This window comes from Oreochromis niloticus, linkage group LG10, assembly GCF_001858045.2.
Source record: "Oreochromis niloticus isolate F11D_XX linkage group LG10, O_niloticus_UMD_NMBU, whole genome shotgun sequence".
Lineage (NCBI taxonomy): Eukaryota > Metazoa > Chordata > Actinopteri > Cichliformes > Cichlidae > Oreochromis > Oreochromis niloticus.
Genome location: NC_031975.2, coordinates 9,594,865 through 9,612,993, shown reverse-complemented (window position 1 = coordinate 9,612,993; position 18,129 = coordinate 9,594,865). Strand labels below are relative to the sequence as shown.

The following is an 18,129-nucleotide window of genomic DNA, read 5'->3' as shown; positions in this document are numbered from 1 at the left end:
AATATATAAAATATATAATATTATACGTGTCAAAGTTGTATTGAATCTTACACCTAAAGTCTTATGGGACAAGAGTACTTGAAATAAAGGCATTGAAAGTGCAAATATTGAAACATATTGATGGGTCAAGTTTTTTTGTTTTGTTTTTTAAATAATACCAAACAAGTAGAGAGCTGCATTTTTTCCTTAGTGGGTCAGCAGCTCTGATCAGGAGAGCTGCTGTAAAAGTGGACAGGTTCTTGTGACACATGATGCACCAGTGACACACAAACGAGCAAAACAACAAGCTCGGACATCATTCCACCGGCTGCACCCTCCAGTATATTCTGTGCTGCACCACAGTGCACAGTGTAAGGGACTTTAATCAGTGGTTGCATGACTCCCTCTTGTGGCCACATGCCCTGCAGGACTAAACGAGCGTGAGTCAAAGCAGCACACACAGTAAAACACACTGTAGTACAACATTTATTGATAGGATCATTTCCGCAGGACTTCTAGTACAGTGAATTTCACTAATCACAGAAATGATTCTAACAGATATATTGCTCAAGTCTAAGACCACAGCGAGACACTTTGGGACAACATAAAGATGAAAACATTAAAAAGTAAATATGCTTTCCAGGATGCGACAAGTTCTATGCATCCCTTTGAAAGCAAACTTACAATACAAGTATATCAAAATAGACAGATATATTATAAAAACACATCTCACACTGCACCTGGTTTATGTGGAAGAGAACTTAGACTGTAATCGAAACTTTTAACCGAGACATAAAATCTACAAAACTCTACTCCAGATTTGTTGCACAACTGTCTCTGAAATCTCAGTTAAGGCAAAAAAAGGACAGCACCACAGATGCAACCAACGGAGTTACAGGTAGGTAGTATCAAAGGCCACAAAACAACCCCCCACCCCTACACGTGATACAAATATATTTTCAGAAAAAGACAAACATCTACAGTTTGAGTCAAAAGTTTGCAGGTGACGATCCTCTACACAGCCTTCCTGAGCAGTAGTCGGAAACTTAAAAGGAGTGTTTAGGATGATTGAGCCATCAATGATTAGGCCTAGTCTTTAATATAATAAAAATCTAGTTGATTTAATGTAAATATGTACAATATCATAAATACTTCTCACAATAATATAGTAGTCTTCAGATCAAAGACTGTCACAGTGCCTGCACAAATGTTCTTTGCATAGTTAAGTGATTTTCCGATAGTGAATGCATAAAAACCTAAATCAGTTTGTAAAAGATGGTATCTAGTCTGCAGGATTTCTGCTGTTTTCTAACAGAGCAAAGTGCAAAATCTTGATACAGTTTGCCCCTGTGGCTAATACATAATCATGATTGCTGTTAGCCTTAAGAAACAGTTCTTCATGCTTTTTTGATGGCACTTGCTACCAAGGTTTCTCGCCTGGTGGTTATAAATGCCTGTTGTTTCTCATAATAGGCTGCCTCGTTAATAAAAGTGGGATAGACCGTCCCGGAGCCTTGGTAGTGGATAGTTTTTCCATCAAATGTCTGGAACATTGGGTCACCAGGGTTCAGCGGCTCCCAGTCACAGTCCTGCAACAATAACAAGCAAGAGCCACAGGGAAAGTAACTCGAGTATGTTGGAACAATACATTCTCACGTCATCTAAAGAAATCTCATTTCCTCCTTAAAGCAGCACATTCATAGACTCAACGGTCCAAACATGACATGAGAACTAGAGATTGAAGGTGGGAGCAATTCTAAATTTTTATTTTTACCTGCAGGTTGGGGTGAACCATGGCTATGATGTTTCCATTGGCATCTCGGGGGTAGTCGATCCTCTCTAGGACTCGGAAAACTTCAACTGTACACGGAGGGAACTCCACACCTAAACAGCACAGAAAACAGAGAGAGTATGTGAGTGGATTGGGATAACATATGAAAGCTGGTTTAGAACAAGCCTAAAAAAATAAATAAATAATAATAATAATAATAATAATAATAATTAAAAGAATAGATTTAAATAAACATTTAAACAATATTTAACAAACTGTTTCAAGGGCAGCTTTATTATAGGTCTTAAGAAGGGTATAAAAGCTGTAGTACGTTAAGACATTGAGTCGAGATATCTCCTAGATGAGCAGTAGATCAAACATTAACATTAAGTCAGTGCAGACATTTATCTTCACCTGAAAGGTCAAGCCCCACTCTTACAGGTGAAAGTCCTCTGCTTCACCTAGCAGTTGTCGAATTGAAGGGCAGCTTGTTAAAATAAAAAAATAAATAAATAAATAAATAAGGAAAACACTGACTTAACTCACTGAACAAATGCACCTTGCTTCCCAACTGAACTTGTCTGTTTTTATGCTACTATACTGTAGTTGACTGGCACAGTGGTGCAGTGGCTACCAATTTAGCTTGGGAGCAAAAAGCTCCTGGGTTCAAATCCATCAGCCAGTTGGGGCCTTTGTGCGTGGAGTTTGTTTTGTGTGCTGTTCCTGTGCCTCTGTGGGTTTCCTCCAGTTCCTCTGTCTTTCTCCCACAGTCCAAAGACATGCTTGTTAGATTAAAAGACAATTCTAAACTGGCTGCAGGTGTTGGTCACCCTATGATACACTGGTGAAAGGGTGTAACCAAACTTTTGCTAAGATGAATAAGCAGGGTAAGCAGAAGAACATTGATGGATTTATAATCGTTGCCTGATCTTTATAGAACTCTGATTGGCCTGAGAAAACCTGAAAACAGAGCTCAGAGAAGGTGCTTAAGTGCAGTCGTCACCAAAGTCTTGTTGTCTACCCCTTCCTTTATTCAGCTAACTATTCAAATCCAGCTTTCTAATACAGTTTAAACAGGTTACTTAAAGTCTTAAACAAAGTGTTACTTAGAGGGTGGAGGTAAACCTTTAGTCCATTCAGTGATTTTAAAGTAAGGGAAAAAATAAACATGACGGAGATAGCCATATAGCTAGTTTCTCAGGGTTAACATGCAAACTCATGACATTGCTATCAAACAGATAAAGATTATATGCATTATATGATCTCTGTATTATTACGTATGTAGATTTTTCACTCTGGACCACAGTAACGAGCTTAGTAACATTATAAAACTTGGTTTTGATTTTTCTTTTTAAATACAGATTAGTGAAAAAAAGAACTTACCTTTCTATGAAGATGGACATAAAATACACAGTAAAATATAAATCAAACTAATGTCACACAAAGTTGCCAATTTTCCATGAGATTGTTCCACTGTGATTCGAAACCAAAGTGGCCTTGTTCAACCTTAGGAATTACACACGAGGTTTTGTAATGTTTGGCAGAGCTCTGACATTAGGCAACCATTTCACCTGCACTCAGCTGTATTCATATGCAAGTAGCAGTGCGGAACAGGAAGGACAAATGCTTCTGAGGTCTTAGTTTCCCTGCTTTACTGGGGGGGCTATCCTTCTGAGCAAGCCTTGTATAGCTAAAGGACTTGTTTCATCATGCTGCTCAGCTGCAAAGCACAGGAACACCGCTTCAACACCATGCCAGAACATTCATTATCACCACGGTGGTCCTAAGACAGAAGACTACCACCCCAGTGCCAACCAGTCCCTAATGACATGGAAACTGACCAACTCCCAGTTAGCGGCTCTTTCAACGGCGGGACAGTTGGGGAAACCAACAGCCTGCAATTCTAACTTGGCACAGATCGCTTGTTTACGTAAAGATATGAGGGAAACGCTGCCCTGCACCTAAACACTGAGAACACTCTTCCGATTAGGGGTGGAGAACGAGCCGAGTGGAGGCGTAATGCAGATAAATTTAGAGAGCGAGGACTAGGTACATCTGGATGAGTCAGATGGTCACCCATGGGCATTTTGTCACAAAATGTTTCTCATCACAGGGATGCTGACAGATGGTAAACAACTTATTTTTCTATTATATAACACATTATGAATCACACTTGCTGTTTTTGAGCCCAAATTCTGAACACAGTTTAATACTTTGTAACTTCTGTAAGAGCTACTTCAGAGGTCATTCATTCTTCACACTATGCTGCAGTGCTATAACCCTTTAAAGTCTTGAGACACAGCCTGTTGTCATGTAGCTAAATGTGACTACAGCTTAATATTTCAAGTCTCACCTTCATTAAAGAGTTCAATAAAGTCCAGAGCATGTTTCAGTATCACTCGCATGGCTTCAAAGATGTTGCTTCTTAAAACACCTTGAGGCTGAGGACCCACTTCCAAACCTGCATAGAAGAAAACAATCAAATGATTCATCTGCAAGTAAAAGAGATTTTCTACCAGCTGGATGTATACTTCGGTTAGATATTTTACACGTGTAAGGGCTAAGGGCTAGCTGGGATTTGTCGAGGGTGGCACACAACCAAACATGACTGTACTCGCTGCAGTGCCTGCTCTGCAAGAGTCAGTAAAAGTCATACATGGTTGCAAGTTCGAGAATGATGGCTAAACAGAAAACAGCCACAAGGCCCCAGGTTTAATTTAGGAAACTGAAACGACAACATTTAACCCTCTCAGGCTCAAATTAAGTTTTTTGTTGCTAATGCACAACCAAGTCCTGCAGTGGTACTTCTGAGTAAAAAAAACCTCATAAAATATGTATGTGGGGTAATCAGGTTGTTAGTTTTTAACTGTTGCAAATCTGCAACGCCTGCCCTGAGAGGGTTAAAAGACCACTAAGAGATACAAAATGACCACAAAATTGTGCAAAATGACAAAAAAGCATAAAACATGGCAAGAAAGTGATGAAAAACCACAGAGGAAACAAAAAGAACTCCAAATAACTGCGATACAACCAAGTGATTAAAATAATTGTGATCGAAAGCCCTAATTACCAAATCAAGAATTAAGAAATGATTCACACTTTATGTTTTAAGATGGGCAAAACACAATGCATAGAAATGTTCTGTTCATAAACTATACACATTATAGACAAGGTGCATAATTTAAGCGTACAAGTGCCCATAATGATATTTGTTGTTCTGTACAGCGTTAGTCTGTAAAATGCACTAGAATCACCACAAAGAGACACCACACAGCCAAACACCACCTACAAAGCAACTAGAAAGTGCTGAAAAAACAACAGTTTGTGTCATTACGTGCTCATTGTTGCTCTGGGGTTGAACCCCCTTCTTTAAAACTATGGCTTTAAAACCTTAAAACGTTTTCTTAATCCACCTCTGCCACTGTCCACAGATAAACTTGGCTGGACTACAGAGACTCACCAACAGGGTGCTTGGCAACAGAGCGTGAAGTGGAATATTTCAGAAGAGGATGTTCATTCAGCAGAACAAGACAACTGGCTGGAGCCATGGCTTTCTATAAGACAAGAGAACAAGAACATCATATAAAAAGCAGATAAAAGAAAGCTAAACACAAACGCTGTGAGGCACAAAGGCAAAGGGGTTACGGTCATGCTCGATAGAATGGAAAATTAAATCTACACCAACTAACGCTGTATCAAAAACAACTGTGTGCAGAATGAAGTTTAAGCTGGTGGGCTATCTTTGTTTGTCAGCAGAGGCTCGAAATCCTTTTCAGAAGGAACACCATCATAGCGGTCGCCTTCATCATTAAATTAAAAGCTGTTTCTCTAACATTAAACTGGCAGCGGTTCAGATCATCTGCCGAGGGGTACATCCTTCAAACTATGAGACAGAGTAATCAGTACCACACTAGACCTGAGCCCTTTTCTACCTTGTGTGTTTGCGATTATCAACAAACACGAGCAAAAGCGTCTGAAGTCACAGCATCTAAACCGGAGGCATTTACTAAGCTGGTGAATATTTATGAAGTCAATGAATCCTTATATAACTGATGTCTGTGTATTGGTGGGGCAGTTTGCAGCTTTAAAACTTAGGAATGCATTTCCTGTGAGTTGTATTGTACAAAAGACATGTTGCTTTTGGCTTCATTTCTCCCCCCTGCAGGTGCTCACCATGGATTGTTTTTAAGAACAAGAAAGGAATGCAATAGCTGGCATTTTAAAATGGAAGTTAATGTAATGTAATAAGAGGAGTTTGCCTTGTTATTACCACGAAGCAATGTGAATTTTTGAGGTTGTATTAATGTCCCAAAACAAATTATTTATAAAGATTTGCTGTCTCTGGAGCATTTTACGCTTCTTTGTTAGTTCCCATGTGGGATTTAATCAGTGTAAAGCTGTGGTTAAACATGCAGTTTATCCCTAAAAAGTCAAACACTGGACAATGTCCTGATCAGCCAAGATCAAACAATAGCCAACACCGTTTTGGGCTAAATGATACCCCAAAGCACTGTTGATTATTTTGGCACCTTTATCCCATTTGGTAGTCAGCAAAGAAGTCCTGTGTTACAGTAAAGTATGAACAATTTTGGGAGGGCAGATCTAGTTCAACGCCATGTTGATTATGCTGAGACCTTCTGGTACAGCAGTTTAACAGTAAACATGCCGCGGACTCCTCTCAGAACAAGCTTGTTAGGGTTACGTCCAAGATGTTCTGACACATTCAGATCTGGGACAGTTATGAAATCCTCGTTATAACAGTGGAAAGAAGAATTGCTTGAATTAAGTTATGTTTTACTGGCAGAATTATAACTTTTGGTTACACCAGAGAATGTAATAATTATGTAACAACACCTGACTAAGTGTTGACTAACAATATTCCATTTAAGATTAAAAGGTTCCAAGGGCAAAAATAAATGTAAACACTGCTGCAGTGCTCTCAAAACAGTGACTTTACCCTTTTTTTTGTTAAATCCACAATCAATTAGAGCCCTGTTTGTTTTGTTGCTCTCCTTAGTCATCACTATTAAGTAGCTTTCATTGCATGTGTTTGTGTTTTAGTTGGTTTTGCTTGGATTGAACATCTGGCATCTCCTCCACTTGTCCCCTGGGAGGCCCACTAAAAAGGGCAGGAATAAAAAATAAGCATTTAGTTCTTTTTATTTTATCCTCAACAATGTAATTATAGCTCAGTTCATCTGTACTTACTTTACTTAATGCTGTCAGATAAAATCCATCTTCTAAGAGAGGCACTGAACATCTAATGGTTTTATTTGAAAAAGATCAAGAAACCATCTCCCAAGGCTCATCTGGGAATTTGGCTGAGAGTACAAAGACAACAGGGATCCTTCTGGTGTATTTGGATGAGCCTAACATAGATGGATTTAAATATTTCAACTAAAGCTCAGCAAACAGATCAGCCTCAGACAGAGGTCAGAGAACGACACAGGTTGACAAGTTGAGCTACATCTCGTGTTTCTCCACATACTGCACACTGTGCAGCACAGACTATGGGTGGAACAATCATGCAGTAATATTATACAGTCATCAATGATGCCTGCTGAGTACAATTTGGACTTTCTGTGAATATAATGGCAGGACTTGATGACAGTGATTGTTTTATCTCGTTTAGGTCTCAGTACTCTTTTTTTTTTCTACATTAACCATCAATCGATTTTTTTAAAAAAAACTGCAAATCTTGCCAAACTACTCTTTTCATCACTGATTAAGCTTGCCGGTCATTACAGTTGAAGTATGTGGTTAAAATGTCTCAACGGTTGTAGAGAAAAGGTTCCACAAAAGCTCCTCTCAAATACTAGAAGTTACTGGATGTAACTACAGTTCTGTGAGCATAAGTGTAGCGCCCTAACAGGCTTCACCACTGTTTGTGTAAACTGGTCAGAGGGGTGGTCAGATTTTAGGGTGTGACAGCTCTTCTCATAAATAAATCTCTACAGTGTTTGTATCCTCAAGGCCACCACCTTTATGTAGTTCATCATTTGCAGATTGAAGTAGTCTTTGGAGCTTTCCAGAATCAGAGTGCAGCCCATGTTGGATGTCGTGTTGTGAAGGTCAAAGATGACATCGTAGGCCTCCGGGCTTCCTTTGGGACCAAATATCCTGTTGATCTCCTGGGCTCTCAGCACCTCATAGGGCAGGTTGTTTCCACCTGGGGCACTGCAGGGTGTGTGCAAGCACATACAGCATTATAGAGCTGCCACAAGCCTAACTATTCACATAATATCACACAAGTCAGCTCAAAGAACAATGAAGCATGTTAATTATTTACACATGAGTGTCCTACATACAACACTTTAACCTAACGGTTGGCTATAAGGGAAAAGGCTAGTATGTCGGGGTTAAACTCCACATGCAGAACTTCATGGTTAAACTATTGGCAGCCATGGAGTCAATGCTGGGAAGCAATAGCTGCATTCAGTAAGCCAGTGGCCTCCTTCTGTCAAAGTTAAGAAGAAATTGTATTCATTAACTCCAAGTCTTAGGATCTTTCCAAAGTGTATTTTGCCCCCGGGCCTTGCTCTGACCAGAGGACGAGTGCTGTCCACTTTCACGCTCTTTTAAAGCATTTCAAAACACCAACCAGTCTAGGTCATTCTCCACGCTATAGCAGAATAGCACCTCTACTGTCTGTGTTGTTTTGCCTCCCTCACATCTGTCATTTACTCCCTGTTTTCAGAGACTGTCCGGTATTGTCTGGACTGCTGGGAAATGAGCACACAAGCACAGTGTAAGCAGCAGCTGATGAAGTGGACTCCCAACATTCATCTGAAGGGGTCAAGCGGGTGCTCATTTTGAGGGAAGAGCAGAGATGTCATTCTATACAAGTGGAGGGAAAAATGACATCATGATGAGCTGTTTTTGGAAAGAGTCTCCAACTGTTTAATCTTCTTATATGTTGCCTTCAGAGAGGCCAAATAGTGAATATGCTGGAGAGCGCTGAAGAAGATCTTAAAGTGTCAACTAATGCTTGTACGATGAGGCTGGAACACTTCACTCATACGGTTTGAGCTCTGGGCATCACTTCAGCTTTACCGCTAAGAAATTATGTGTCACCTCTGTATATGTGAAGCGAGAAGCGCTCAATTCACTTAAGTGATATGGTGCTAACTGCACTCCATTAAAAAGGCTATTACAAATGATGAAGGATATTTTTCAATGAGGATTTTAGGAAAATGTTATGCAGCAATAATTTTAAAACTGTACTTCAGTAAATACATACAGATGACAGGGAAAATGCACACCATAATAACACTTTGTATGATTAATGAATAGATGCTGTTATCCAACCACATTTCTAAATGGGCTGTGTGCATGAACAGACACAAGGGATCACAAGGGCCAGCGTTTGCGTAAGACTTCATTTTACGGTGTAGTGCACATGAAAAAGAACAAACAAATAAACAAAAAAACGTCTTCAATCATTTGCAGCTCGGTCACGTTCCGCTCACGTTTTTCCTGCAGGCCGACAGTCAGCTGAAGTTCGGGAGGAGGGGACTTGCTGCTCTGCTCTTATTGGCAGAGGGGGGCACGGAGGGGGAGACGCCACCGATGGTAAACACACACGTCCCAGCTTACCTGCCATAGTAAAGCTTTGATGGCAAAGTCCACGTGATGGATCATATTTTAAAGACATGTGCAGCCCCCTTTTCTTTCTTACGGATACATTTATATGTCGCGTTGTGTTACGTTGACTCGTTTGTCCGGTACAGCGCACGCATGCAAACGGCTATGCCAATAATATTCCATAATTGTGCAGTCATTACATTTTTCCACGGACTGTAGGGACATCTTCCACTGCTTGGTTGCGATTAATTAAGACAAACATCTAGTATGCGTGGGTGCCCTTTCTTTAGCTGACCCAGTTCAAAATAAAGCCAGTAAATCCCTATGTTACATCTCTTACACGCCAACAGGAAGTTTCCATTCAACATGTAGTTCAACAGAGACTCCAGAGGCGTACCTACCTTAGGTTTTCTGGGGTGAAGGCTCGGTTCAGATCCGTGTCTACATATCTGGTGCACTTCTCCACAGCCTTGGGATTGGTGATAAAAGGTACGGCCTCGACTGCCTTCCTCTGTATTTCGGCGCCGTTCTTCGTCCACAGGTTAACGAGCGTCACGCCTGACATCTCGTTTCCGTGCGTCCCTCCGAAAATCGCCACTCTCCTCGCCTCGCTGAAGCGCGCCGTGTTGTTGTAAGAAGACATGCCTGGGTGGCAGTAACTGTGCAGAGTGTGGATGAAGACACGCTGGTCTCCTTGGCGTAAGAAGCAGAGGAAAAGTTCTCCAGCTTGGAGCTTCGCAGCCTCGCTGTTTAAATGCCTGTTGACGCCGCACGCTTACGTAACGTGCCCGCTGGGTTGCCGTGGTCAGTCACCGTGCGTGGAAAAAAAAAAAAAAAGTTGAACACGGACAACTGGGTTTGCAGGCGAAACTCCCGTTAACCAGGTTCCTCCCACTGTTTACCTGTCACCGTCACAACTGTGGACAAGACGAGTTTCCGGTGAGGCTCTTTCAAAATAAAACGTTACTTACATAGTTTTTTTAAGTAGTAATTTAAAGAGGGACGCCGAGAAAAAGAACATCGAAAACCCTAAACCTATAAAATATCCTGATTCTAGTACTTCCGGCTGTCTTTTAATGTGGTATTAAATTATAACATAGCAATGAACTCCAATCTGACTCAATCTGACATCATAAACACTCGCTTACTCTGGAAACATTTGTGTTAAACTGCACTGTAAAACCTAATATTGTGCTCACTTAAAAATTAAATAGACTGAACTCAGTTTTTATCAGCTTGTTATTAACATTCGGTTTAATCAAGTTACCAGTAATTTAATTCAAAAAGCTGATCAACTCAAGTAAGCTGGAAATGTTGCTTTTCAGTGGTGGAATGTAACTAAGTACATTTACTCTATTCTGTACTTAAATAGGCTGCAACTCACATGTCGCCTGCTTTACTTGAGCCTGTGGCACATTTTATTTTATTATCTGACAGTCTATTATTATACTGTATATGTTTTTTATATAATACGTTTTGTAAATAAAACATACACAGCTTGGTTACTTATTTGTAAGTACAACTAAAAGTATTAAATAGTTAATTTTCTATTTGCTTTTTCTTGTTGCCCTTTTCGTGTGTGTGTTTTGGTTTTTTATTTTTGGACGAAAACAAAGAACTAGATTGAGAGAGTGCATCTCTGGTCATACCAGTGGTCTCCAATTGTCCGAGAGCTATTGTCCTGCAGCTTTTAGATGCATCCTTGTTCCGACACACCTGAATCAAATGAATGGCTTGTTACCAGGCCTTTGCCAAACTTGATGGCATGCTGAAGAGGTAATTCAACATTTCATTCAGCTGTGCTGGAGTAGGAATGCCTCTAAGAGCTGCAACACAGTAGCTCTCTCGAGGACTGTAGTTGGAGACCTCTGGGTCAACATATGCTGTCATCATTTTCATTAACATTAAAGCATGACTTTGCAGAGAAACGGACAAAAGACAGTCTCCCTTCAGCAGAAGGATAAATTATATGGTTTGAAAATGCCATATGTCCCTATTTTCCTCCTCCCTGGCAAAGATCAGTCGGCATGTTCATGGCGTGCTCGGGTCTTTCTGGAATATGCTGAGCAAACCTAGGAGCAGCTGGAGAAGATTCAGCTTAAGTGGTTATTTTTGGCATCGCTGTGATTCTCATACGTGATACACTGATTTGGTGAGTAAATGTTTACTCTTATGCAAGCTTTTTTGTGTCTTCTCGCAGTTTAGCACCAGGTTTTGGCCTTGATAGCTAGCTAGTGTTAGCCCAGCTTTTTGAAATGGAAATGTGAACTTAGTAATTACTAGATAAGAGACGAGATTAAACTTTCCCAGTGTTTTGCCAAAGTCCTTACCCCTGGCAAAAATTGTTTACCCTTTAATGAGAGCGCGCAGAGGATGAGGAGCGCAAAAGTTGAAAAACAACACACTCGTTTCCTAAATGCAATTTTATGACATTGTAATGTGCCTTGCGGACTATTTACCTTAAACTGTGCACTACAATAACCTGTTGGTAATAGTTTCTTCAGACAAAGACTTTGATACTATAATACTATGAAACCAGTCGTAATCATGTCAACACCTCGCTCCCCAGTGAATTTATCCTGGGTTTATCCTTCTATAATACACATTAGCGGTGAGTGTATTTGCTAAATAAATCAGAGTATAACCAAGAACCACAGTGACCTTGGATTGGATTTCTTTATTTTAGACTTCTTAATTTAAGATCTGTACATATTTATTTGTGAGTATATGTGTACAGTGTGGGCCCTTAGCAAAAAATGTCTCAACTATGTACAAGCCAGAGGTGGGTTGAGTATCCAAAAATTGTACTCAAGAGTAGCATTACTTTAAAATATTATTACTTAAGTAAAAGTGAAAAGTAGCCATCCAAAAAGTTAAGTAAGAATAAAAAAAGTAGTTGGCGAAAAGGCTACTCAAGTACTGAGTAACTGGTTGTAATGTCAAATTTATGTTTTTAGTTTGTTTAAATAAATGCTCAAACAAAAATACACGAATGTACAAAATTCAGTATTTTCAAATAGAAGTAAACAAACAAAATAAGGCACAACAACTCTAATTTCCAGATTTCAGTTTTTCACAACATAAAGCTTTTTTAAGCAATACCCACAGTAAATATATTCAAATTTACAGCAGCCTCAGAAAACATTAGAACAAGGCAACTTCAACATATGTATGTAGACACTAAAGCTGATGCGCCAGAATGTCATATTAGAGGTGGTTCTTTTAAATACAAGGAGGGATGAAGTAAATCAGAAACAAAGGACACAGAGATGCAACGGGTATAATCAGGAAAAGTTTATTCACCAAGGCAGACAGCAGGAATTAAAAAAACAAACAACAAAAAACACACATCTGTGCTAAAAATTCCACAGGAATAGACAAACACAATTCTAACAAAACTATAAAATGTTCTTTGTCTACTAAAATATACTAAAGTATAGACAGTGGATTAACACAATGTTATATAAAAACACTAAAAACATCAGAATAAAATAATTAAAATAAAAACTACACTCACAAAAACGCTAAATTCAGAATAAAACCAATTATAAAAGACAAATACAAATTTCCACAATGTGGATTTACATATGTGGATGTGTATGGCTCACTTTACCATAAATTGTTTCTTCACTCAGTGAAATGATGGTTAAGCTTCAGCAGCAGTTTGCTCTCAAGGTTCTTGCTGTGAAGCTGTGACTGTTTGGCAGTAAACAGGAGTCCTGCCTGACTAAAAAGTCTCACAGGCTGCAAATGCAGGAAGAGCTGTATTAACTTTGACTGACAGCTTCTTGATGTGAGGAAAGCTACGCAATAGATCCATACCTCCAGTGAATGGACATGAAAGGTACCTCTCCAGCTCCCCTGCTTCTGGAGTTCCTGACCCCATGGACCCAAAGAAGTCATCTTCATCAGATAGGCTGCTGTTTGTGCTGGCCTCACCCAACTCTGTGTGCAGCTGCAATCAGCTCAGGGTCTTTCATTATTTCTCCAAAACGTTTCTGGATCCCATCCCGCAGCGCATCAACAAGAGGTCTACACATTTTGCAAGATGACTCCAGCCTCCTCAGCTTCTCCAGCAGCTGGTAAAGTGTTGGCAGCAAGAAGCCCATGTGCACAGATGATTCCCTTTGGAGGATGTTAAGGGCCATGTCCAGTGTTGGGGGAGTAACGGAATACATGTACCGCCGTTACGTATTTAAAATACAAAATATGAGTATCTGTATTCCGTTACAGTTACTGTTTAAAAGGGTGATATTCAGAATACAGTTACTTCGTTGTGTAATACATCTATTTCAACAGTCTTTTCCTGTTTCATATGTTAGGCTGTCCCCTCTCTATTTTTGGTAATTCCACGCAGTTGGAAACCCAAACAAAACACGCATTAAGAGGCTCAAATGCTTGTGTCTCAATCTCGCGGCCCATGTCACCTCTACGTGCGGCCCGCATATTGACGTGAAGAAATTTTTTTTTTTTTAAATTATTCACAAAAATTATTTAATATGAAGGCAATAGGCAGAGTGTTACAGGCATAGCCCTAAAGAATGTGGCCTGATGGGCAGTGTAGTCCGTGCTACTGGGAGACTGGACTGCCATACCCGTTATGTGTCTGTGTGCGCGAGGGAGGGAGAAAAGGGAGAGTTGAGTAAGAGTTGCCATCAACCAGAAACGAGAGATGGAAGCATGTAAATATAATAACCACTGCAGCCAAAAAGAGTGCCTGACGAGCCCAGTTGTAAGCTATTAAGAGTCGACTGTACACTGTTGTTTTCCTCCGAAACAATAAGTTCCATTGGAGCAGCCTTTCAACGCCTCTCTCTCTCTCGCAGCAAAGTTGACCCAGACAACAAAGTAAAGCTAGTTTTCGGCTACGAGCCCGACACAGAACCCGACATATTGGCCAGAGGTCCCTGTACTATGGTTTGGAGCCGTGGACCTGTTTTATATAATGCGCGGAATAGTTTTCTATACGAGATCGCTGCAAAAAGTCCACCCTACCCTACTCATTTTATATTAAGAGTTAAAAATCTAGTTGGTATGGGTATGGCAAATAACCTTCAGTAATAGTAAAAAAAAAAAAAATCACACAGCAACAGTACATTCATGTAGTTGTAAAAAGCATGATAATATATGAAGTAATCCAAAGTATTCAGAATACGTTACTCTCATTGAGTAACGTAACGGAATACATTACAAAATACATTTTCTGGCATGTGTTCTGTAATCTGTAGTGGAATAGATTTTAAAAGTAACCTTCCCAACACTGGCCATGGCAACGGGCTTTACCACAGCAGTGTACTCAACAAAAAATCCCATTTCAGCAGGATTGAACCTAAAAAAGGTGTAAAAACATAGAAGAAACTGCAACTTGCACTCACGTTCCACTGTTTCATAAGCCATGATTGAGCTGCTGGTTTTATTCCACAGAGCATGACATTTTGCGAAAGCAGACTGAGCTGGTCTCTTGTATGTATCATTGGTACTTCTGCAGCAGTGGCATCAACTGTTGATAAAAGATTGAGTAGATGACATGCACACTCTTGGTGCCTTGGAAGCTGGTAATCCAGACGTGTGATGTCATCCAAAAGAGCCGGAAAATGGGAAATGACGCAGGTTGAGTCGTCTTGCGTTTCACGAACTGCAACGTCAGCCTTTTTTTTTTTTTTTTTTTTTGGCTGTTTTAGTGTGGACGTGCAACTCTTTGAAAACAACTGAAGAGGCTAGTGTGGACGCGGAGCGTTTTCAGACAAACGCCTTTTTCAAATCTATCCGGGCTAGCGTGGACATAGCTTAAAACAAACAGGATGTAAGTAACTAAATACAATAAAATAATCAAAATGTGCTCATACACCTTAAGTCACAGGCTGAGAGGCTGCCAAGTGCTGCAAAGCAGCAGCACACTCAAAAATGAGTCTCCTCTCAGCATCCAGTGCTTTATTGGGGCTAAAGAAGCCTCTTTTTTTTTTTTTTTTCTTTTTTAAACCTTGGATCCAGCAATGTTGCCAGTGACATGATGCTCATTGACTGCAACATGTAGAGCTTCTCCTTTAATTGTCTCCTCAGACACTCAACCATGGTGGACCTCTCTGGAGTTAGGACAACTCCCATTTCCTCTTCATTTAGTGCATGGTGCAACATGGTTAGAAGTGGAATTACTTTGGATTCAGACACTCTTTTCCTCTGACAGCTCAGTGGTGGCATCATTAAATGGGGAGAGCATTTTGAGACATTCTGCCATAAGGTCATACTGTTCAGAGGATAGTGGGCAAATATCAGTGTGCAGGCCAGCTAACGATGCTCCAATAGGTTCCCTGAGCTCATGGATACGTTGAAGCATTTGGAATGTGCTGTTCCAACATGTATCCACCTCTTGAATTAACTTCAGTGGAGGCCGGCCCATTTGCTCTTGCACCTCTGTCAGCCTCTCCTAAGAAAACAGCCAACACAAATTGATTAATTCAAGCTGTGTTATTGCAGCAGCTCCTTAAAGCAATAATGAAATAATGGAACAAACCTTAGCAGTTGTACTGCTCTTGAAATATCCCACGGTCCTCCTACAGGTGGTCTGGATCTCAGACAGCGCGGTGTGTTGATCAAGAGCTTTTTTTGACCATTAGGTTCAATGTATGCGCCACACAATTACTGTGATGCAAACAAAGCTCCTTTGCACAAGCACCCATGTTTGCTGCTCCATCAGTCACATAACATGTAACTTTGTAATTCCCCACTCTGACATGAGCGCTGCTGTTACTTGGGACAAATTGATAGCAGTATGTGCTTTAGGGAAGTGCTGAACACCTAACACTACAGAATGCAATGCAGTGTTAGAATCAATGACATGGCAGGTGACAGCTAGGAAACCCTCTGTGTTAATGGAGGTCCACATATCAGATGTCAAACTAACTACAGAAGCCTTTGCCACAGTCAGTTTTTCTTTTTGTTTGGACTCTTTGTATCTTTGGTCCACCATAGCTTTCAAAGCCTAAACAAAAGAAAGTACCGCTATTAATATGGAAATATAGGCAAACTGGAAACATGCTTCATATTTTTAAGATACACACCTGCCTTGTGGGGAGAACACAGTTAAGGTTCAAAGCTTTAACAAGCTTTCTAAACCCACTGTCCTCCACAATAGTGAAGGGCTGGGAATCTATCACCATGTTGACCAATGCCTCATCCATATCATTCCTCTCCCCTGATAAAACAAACAAAACATTAAGAAATTACATATAGCAGTAATTACAACCCAAATATAAATGAATGACATGGGGAATGTAAATGTATCAAATGACTGTATCCTTGCAACCTAAAAAAAACTTACCTGAGCTTGGTCCACCTTGGATAGTCTCCTTGTTTTCACACAGGGCTCTGTAATGCCTCAGCATAGTTGAGGTGTTGTTGCTGTATCCAAGTTCTTTGGAGCACAACAAACACTTCACCTTTCAATAAACCAAAAGACAGAAATCAGATTATAGGATCTGTGGTGTGGTTTATTTATATTATGGTACTTATCATTTGTGATATTTATTACTGTGTGCATACCTTATTAGGAGAGATGAGATCAGTGTTGCCAGACAGGGGAAATCTTCTCTTCCTTGCTGGTTCCATCGAAGAAGAAATGCTCGAGTAACTACGTAACATGTACGTAATCCAGTTCCACAAAACAATGTGATGGGGGAAATCAGCTGTGTTTTGTTACCCATTTTATTTGGAAACTGGCGAGCCAGTTCCTGAATCAGTCATGTGGTACGGGCTGCCCGCGAGGCCTCGAACGTCACTGCATATGTAATCAAAGCAAGCCTCTATACACACTTCACAAAAACTCCCCCGAGATTACCCGACACGCTTTGAAGCTTCGACACACAGGACACATCACTACCCAGACAGTCCTGATCCCCAAAGACAACCAAACTGTAGTTGCAAAAACCATCAAGCGCTACAATGAAACTGGCTCACATGAGGCCCATCCCAGGAAAGGAAGGCCAAGAGTCACCTCTGCTTTGTGTGTCACCTGTGCAGTGACAACCATTTCAGGTGACTACTTTATGAAGCTTACTGAGAAGGCAAAGGGTGTGCAAAGCAAAGGGTGGCTATTTTGAAGACTAAGACACAAAACCTCTTCTTATTTTATACTTTTTTCTTTACTATATGATCAGGTTAGGGTTCCATATGGGTTCGTTCATAGTTTTGATGCCTTCAGTGAGAATCTACAATGCAAGTAGCCATGAAAACAGAACTTTGAATGGGAAGGTGTCCAAACTTTTAACTGGTAGTGTACATTATAAGTACAATGTCAATTCTGAACATTCTGGTTTACACAATAACAAAGAAATATGACTTCTTTTTTTTTTTTGTTTTTTTTTTGTTGTTGTTGAAAGAATCAATTATTTATGTCACGTGACACATGTGAGTTACAGCCTTGCTTGATGAAGGTATATTTTTGAAAATGCATTAACAGAGTATTGAATTTTAAGTCTTTTGAATAATATACCTAAACCAACAGGGAAATGGTGTAAAATATCCTGTGCCATGATCTAAAGAGTAATGTAACAGAGTATCATAGGAATAAAGGGCTTTTTAAGCAAATCACAAAATTGTTATTTTCTTTTTTTTTTTTTTTCTTTTTTTACATTTCTCTGCAACAGCTTGAGTATATCTTTGAGGTGATGATGCTGGAGGTGGTGGCTTGTAAGGCTGTTGCTGCTGTCACTGGTAGTACTGTTGCTTCTACAGTTTGTGCTGTAGATTACTTGGGAGTAGTTGATGCTGGTGGTGCTACAACCTGGGGAGTAGTTGCT

The 18,129-nt window shown here is 40.1% G+C and overlaps 1 protein-coding gene across 1 annotated transcript; it reads right to left on the bottom strand.

The window, feature by feature from the left end:
- Positions 1–447: 447 nt before the first annotated feature.
- Positions 448–10,258, bottom strand: aspa (aspartoacylase). The gene is made up of 6 exons (XM_003450472.5): positions 9,736–10,258; positions 7,732–7,927; positions 5,211–5,304; positions 4,104–4,211; positions 1,754–1,863; positions 448–1,568 (listed from the first exon to the last, which is right to left on the bottom strand). Exons 1-6 carry the CDS (start codon positions 9,975–9,977, stop codon positions 1,377–1,379), a joined length of 942 nt encoding a protein of 313 aa, XP_003450520.1. The 5' UTR covers positions 9,978–10,258; the 3' UTR covers positions 448–1,376.
- Positions 10,259–18,129: the final 7,871 nt, after the last annotated feature.

What these genes read in the sequence shown, in the direction of transcription:
- aspa (XM_003450472.5), bottom strand. Translation starts at nt 9,977, where the DNA reads ATGTCTTCTTACAACAACACGGCGCGCTTCAGCGAGGCGAGGAGAGTG. An exon ending in TTCACCCCAGAAAACCTAAG is followed by an intron (nt 7,928 to 9,735) that starts GTAGGTACGCCT and finishes CACACCCTGCAG; the next exon opens with TGCCCCAGGTGGAAACAACC. An exon ending in TGGTTCACCCCAACCTGCAG is followed by an intron (nt 1,569 to 1,753) that starts GTAAAAATAAAA and finishes TTATTGTTGCAG; the next exon opens with GACTGTGACTGGGAGCCGCT.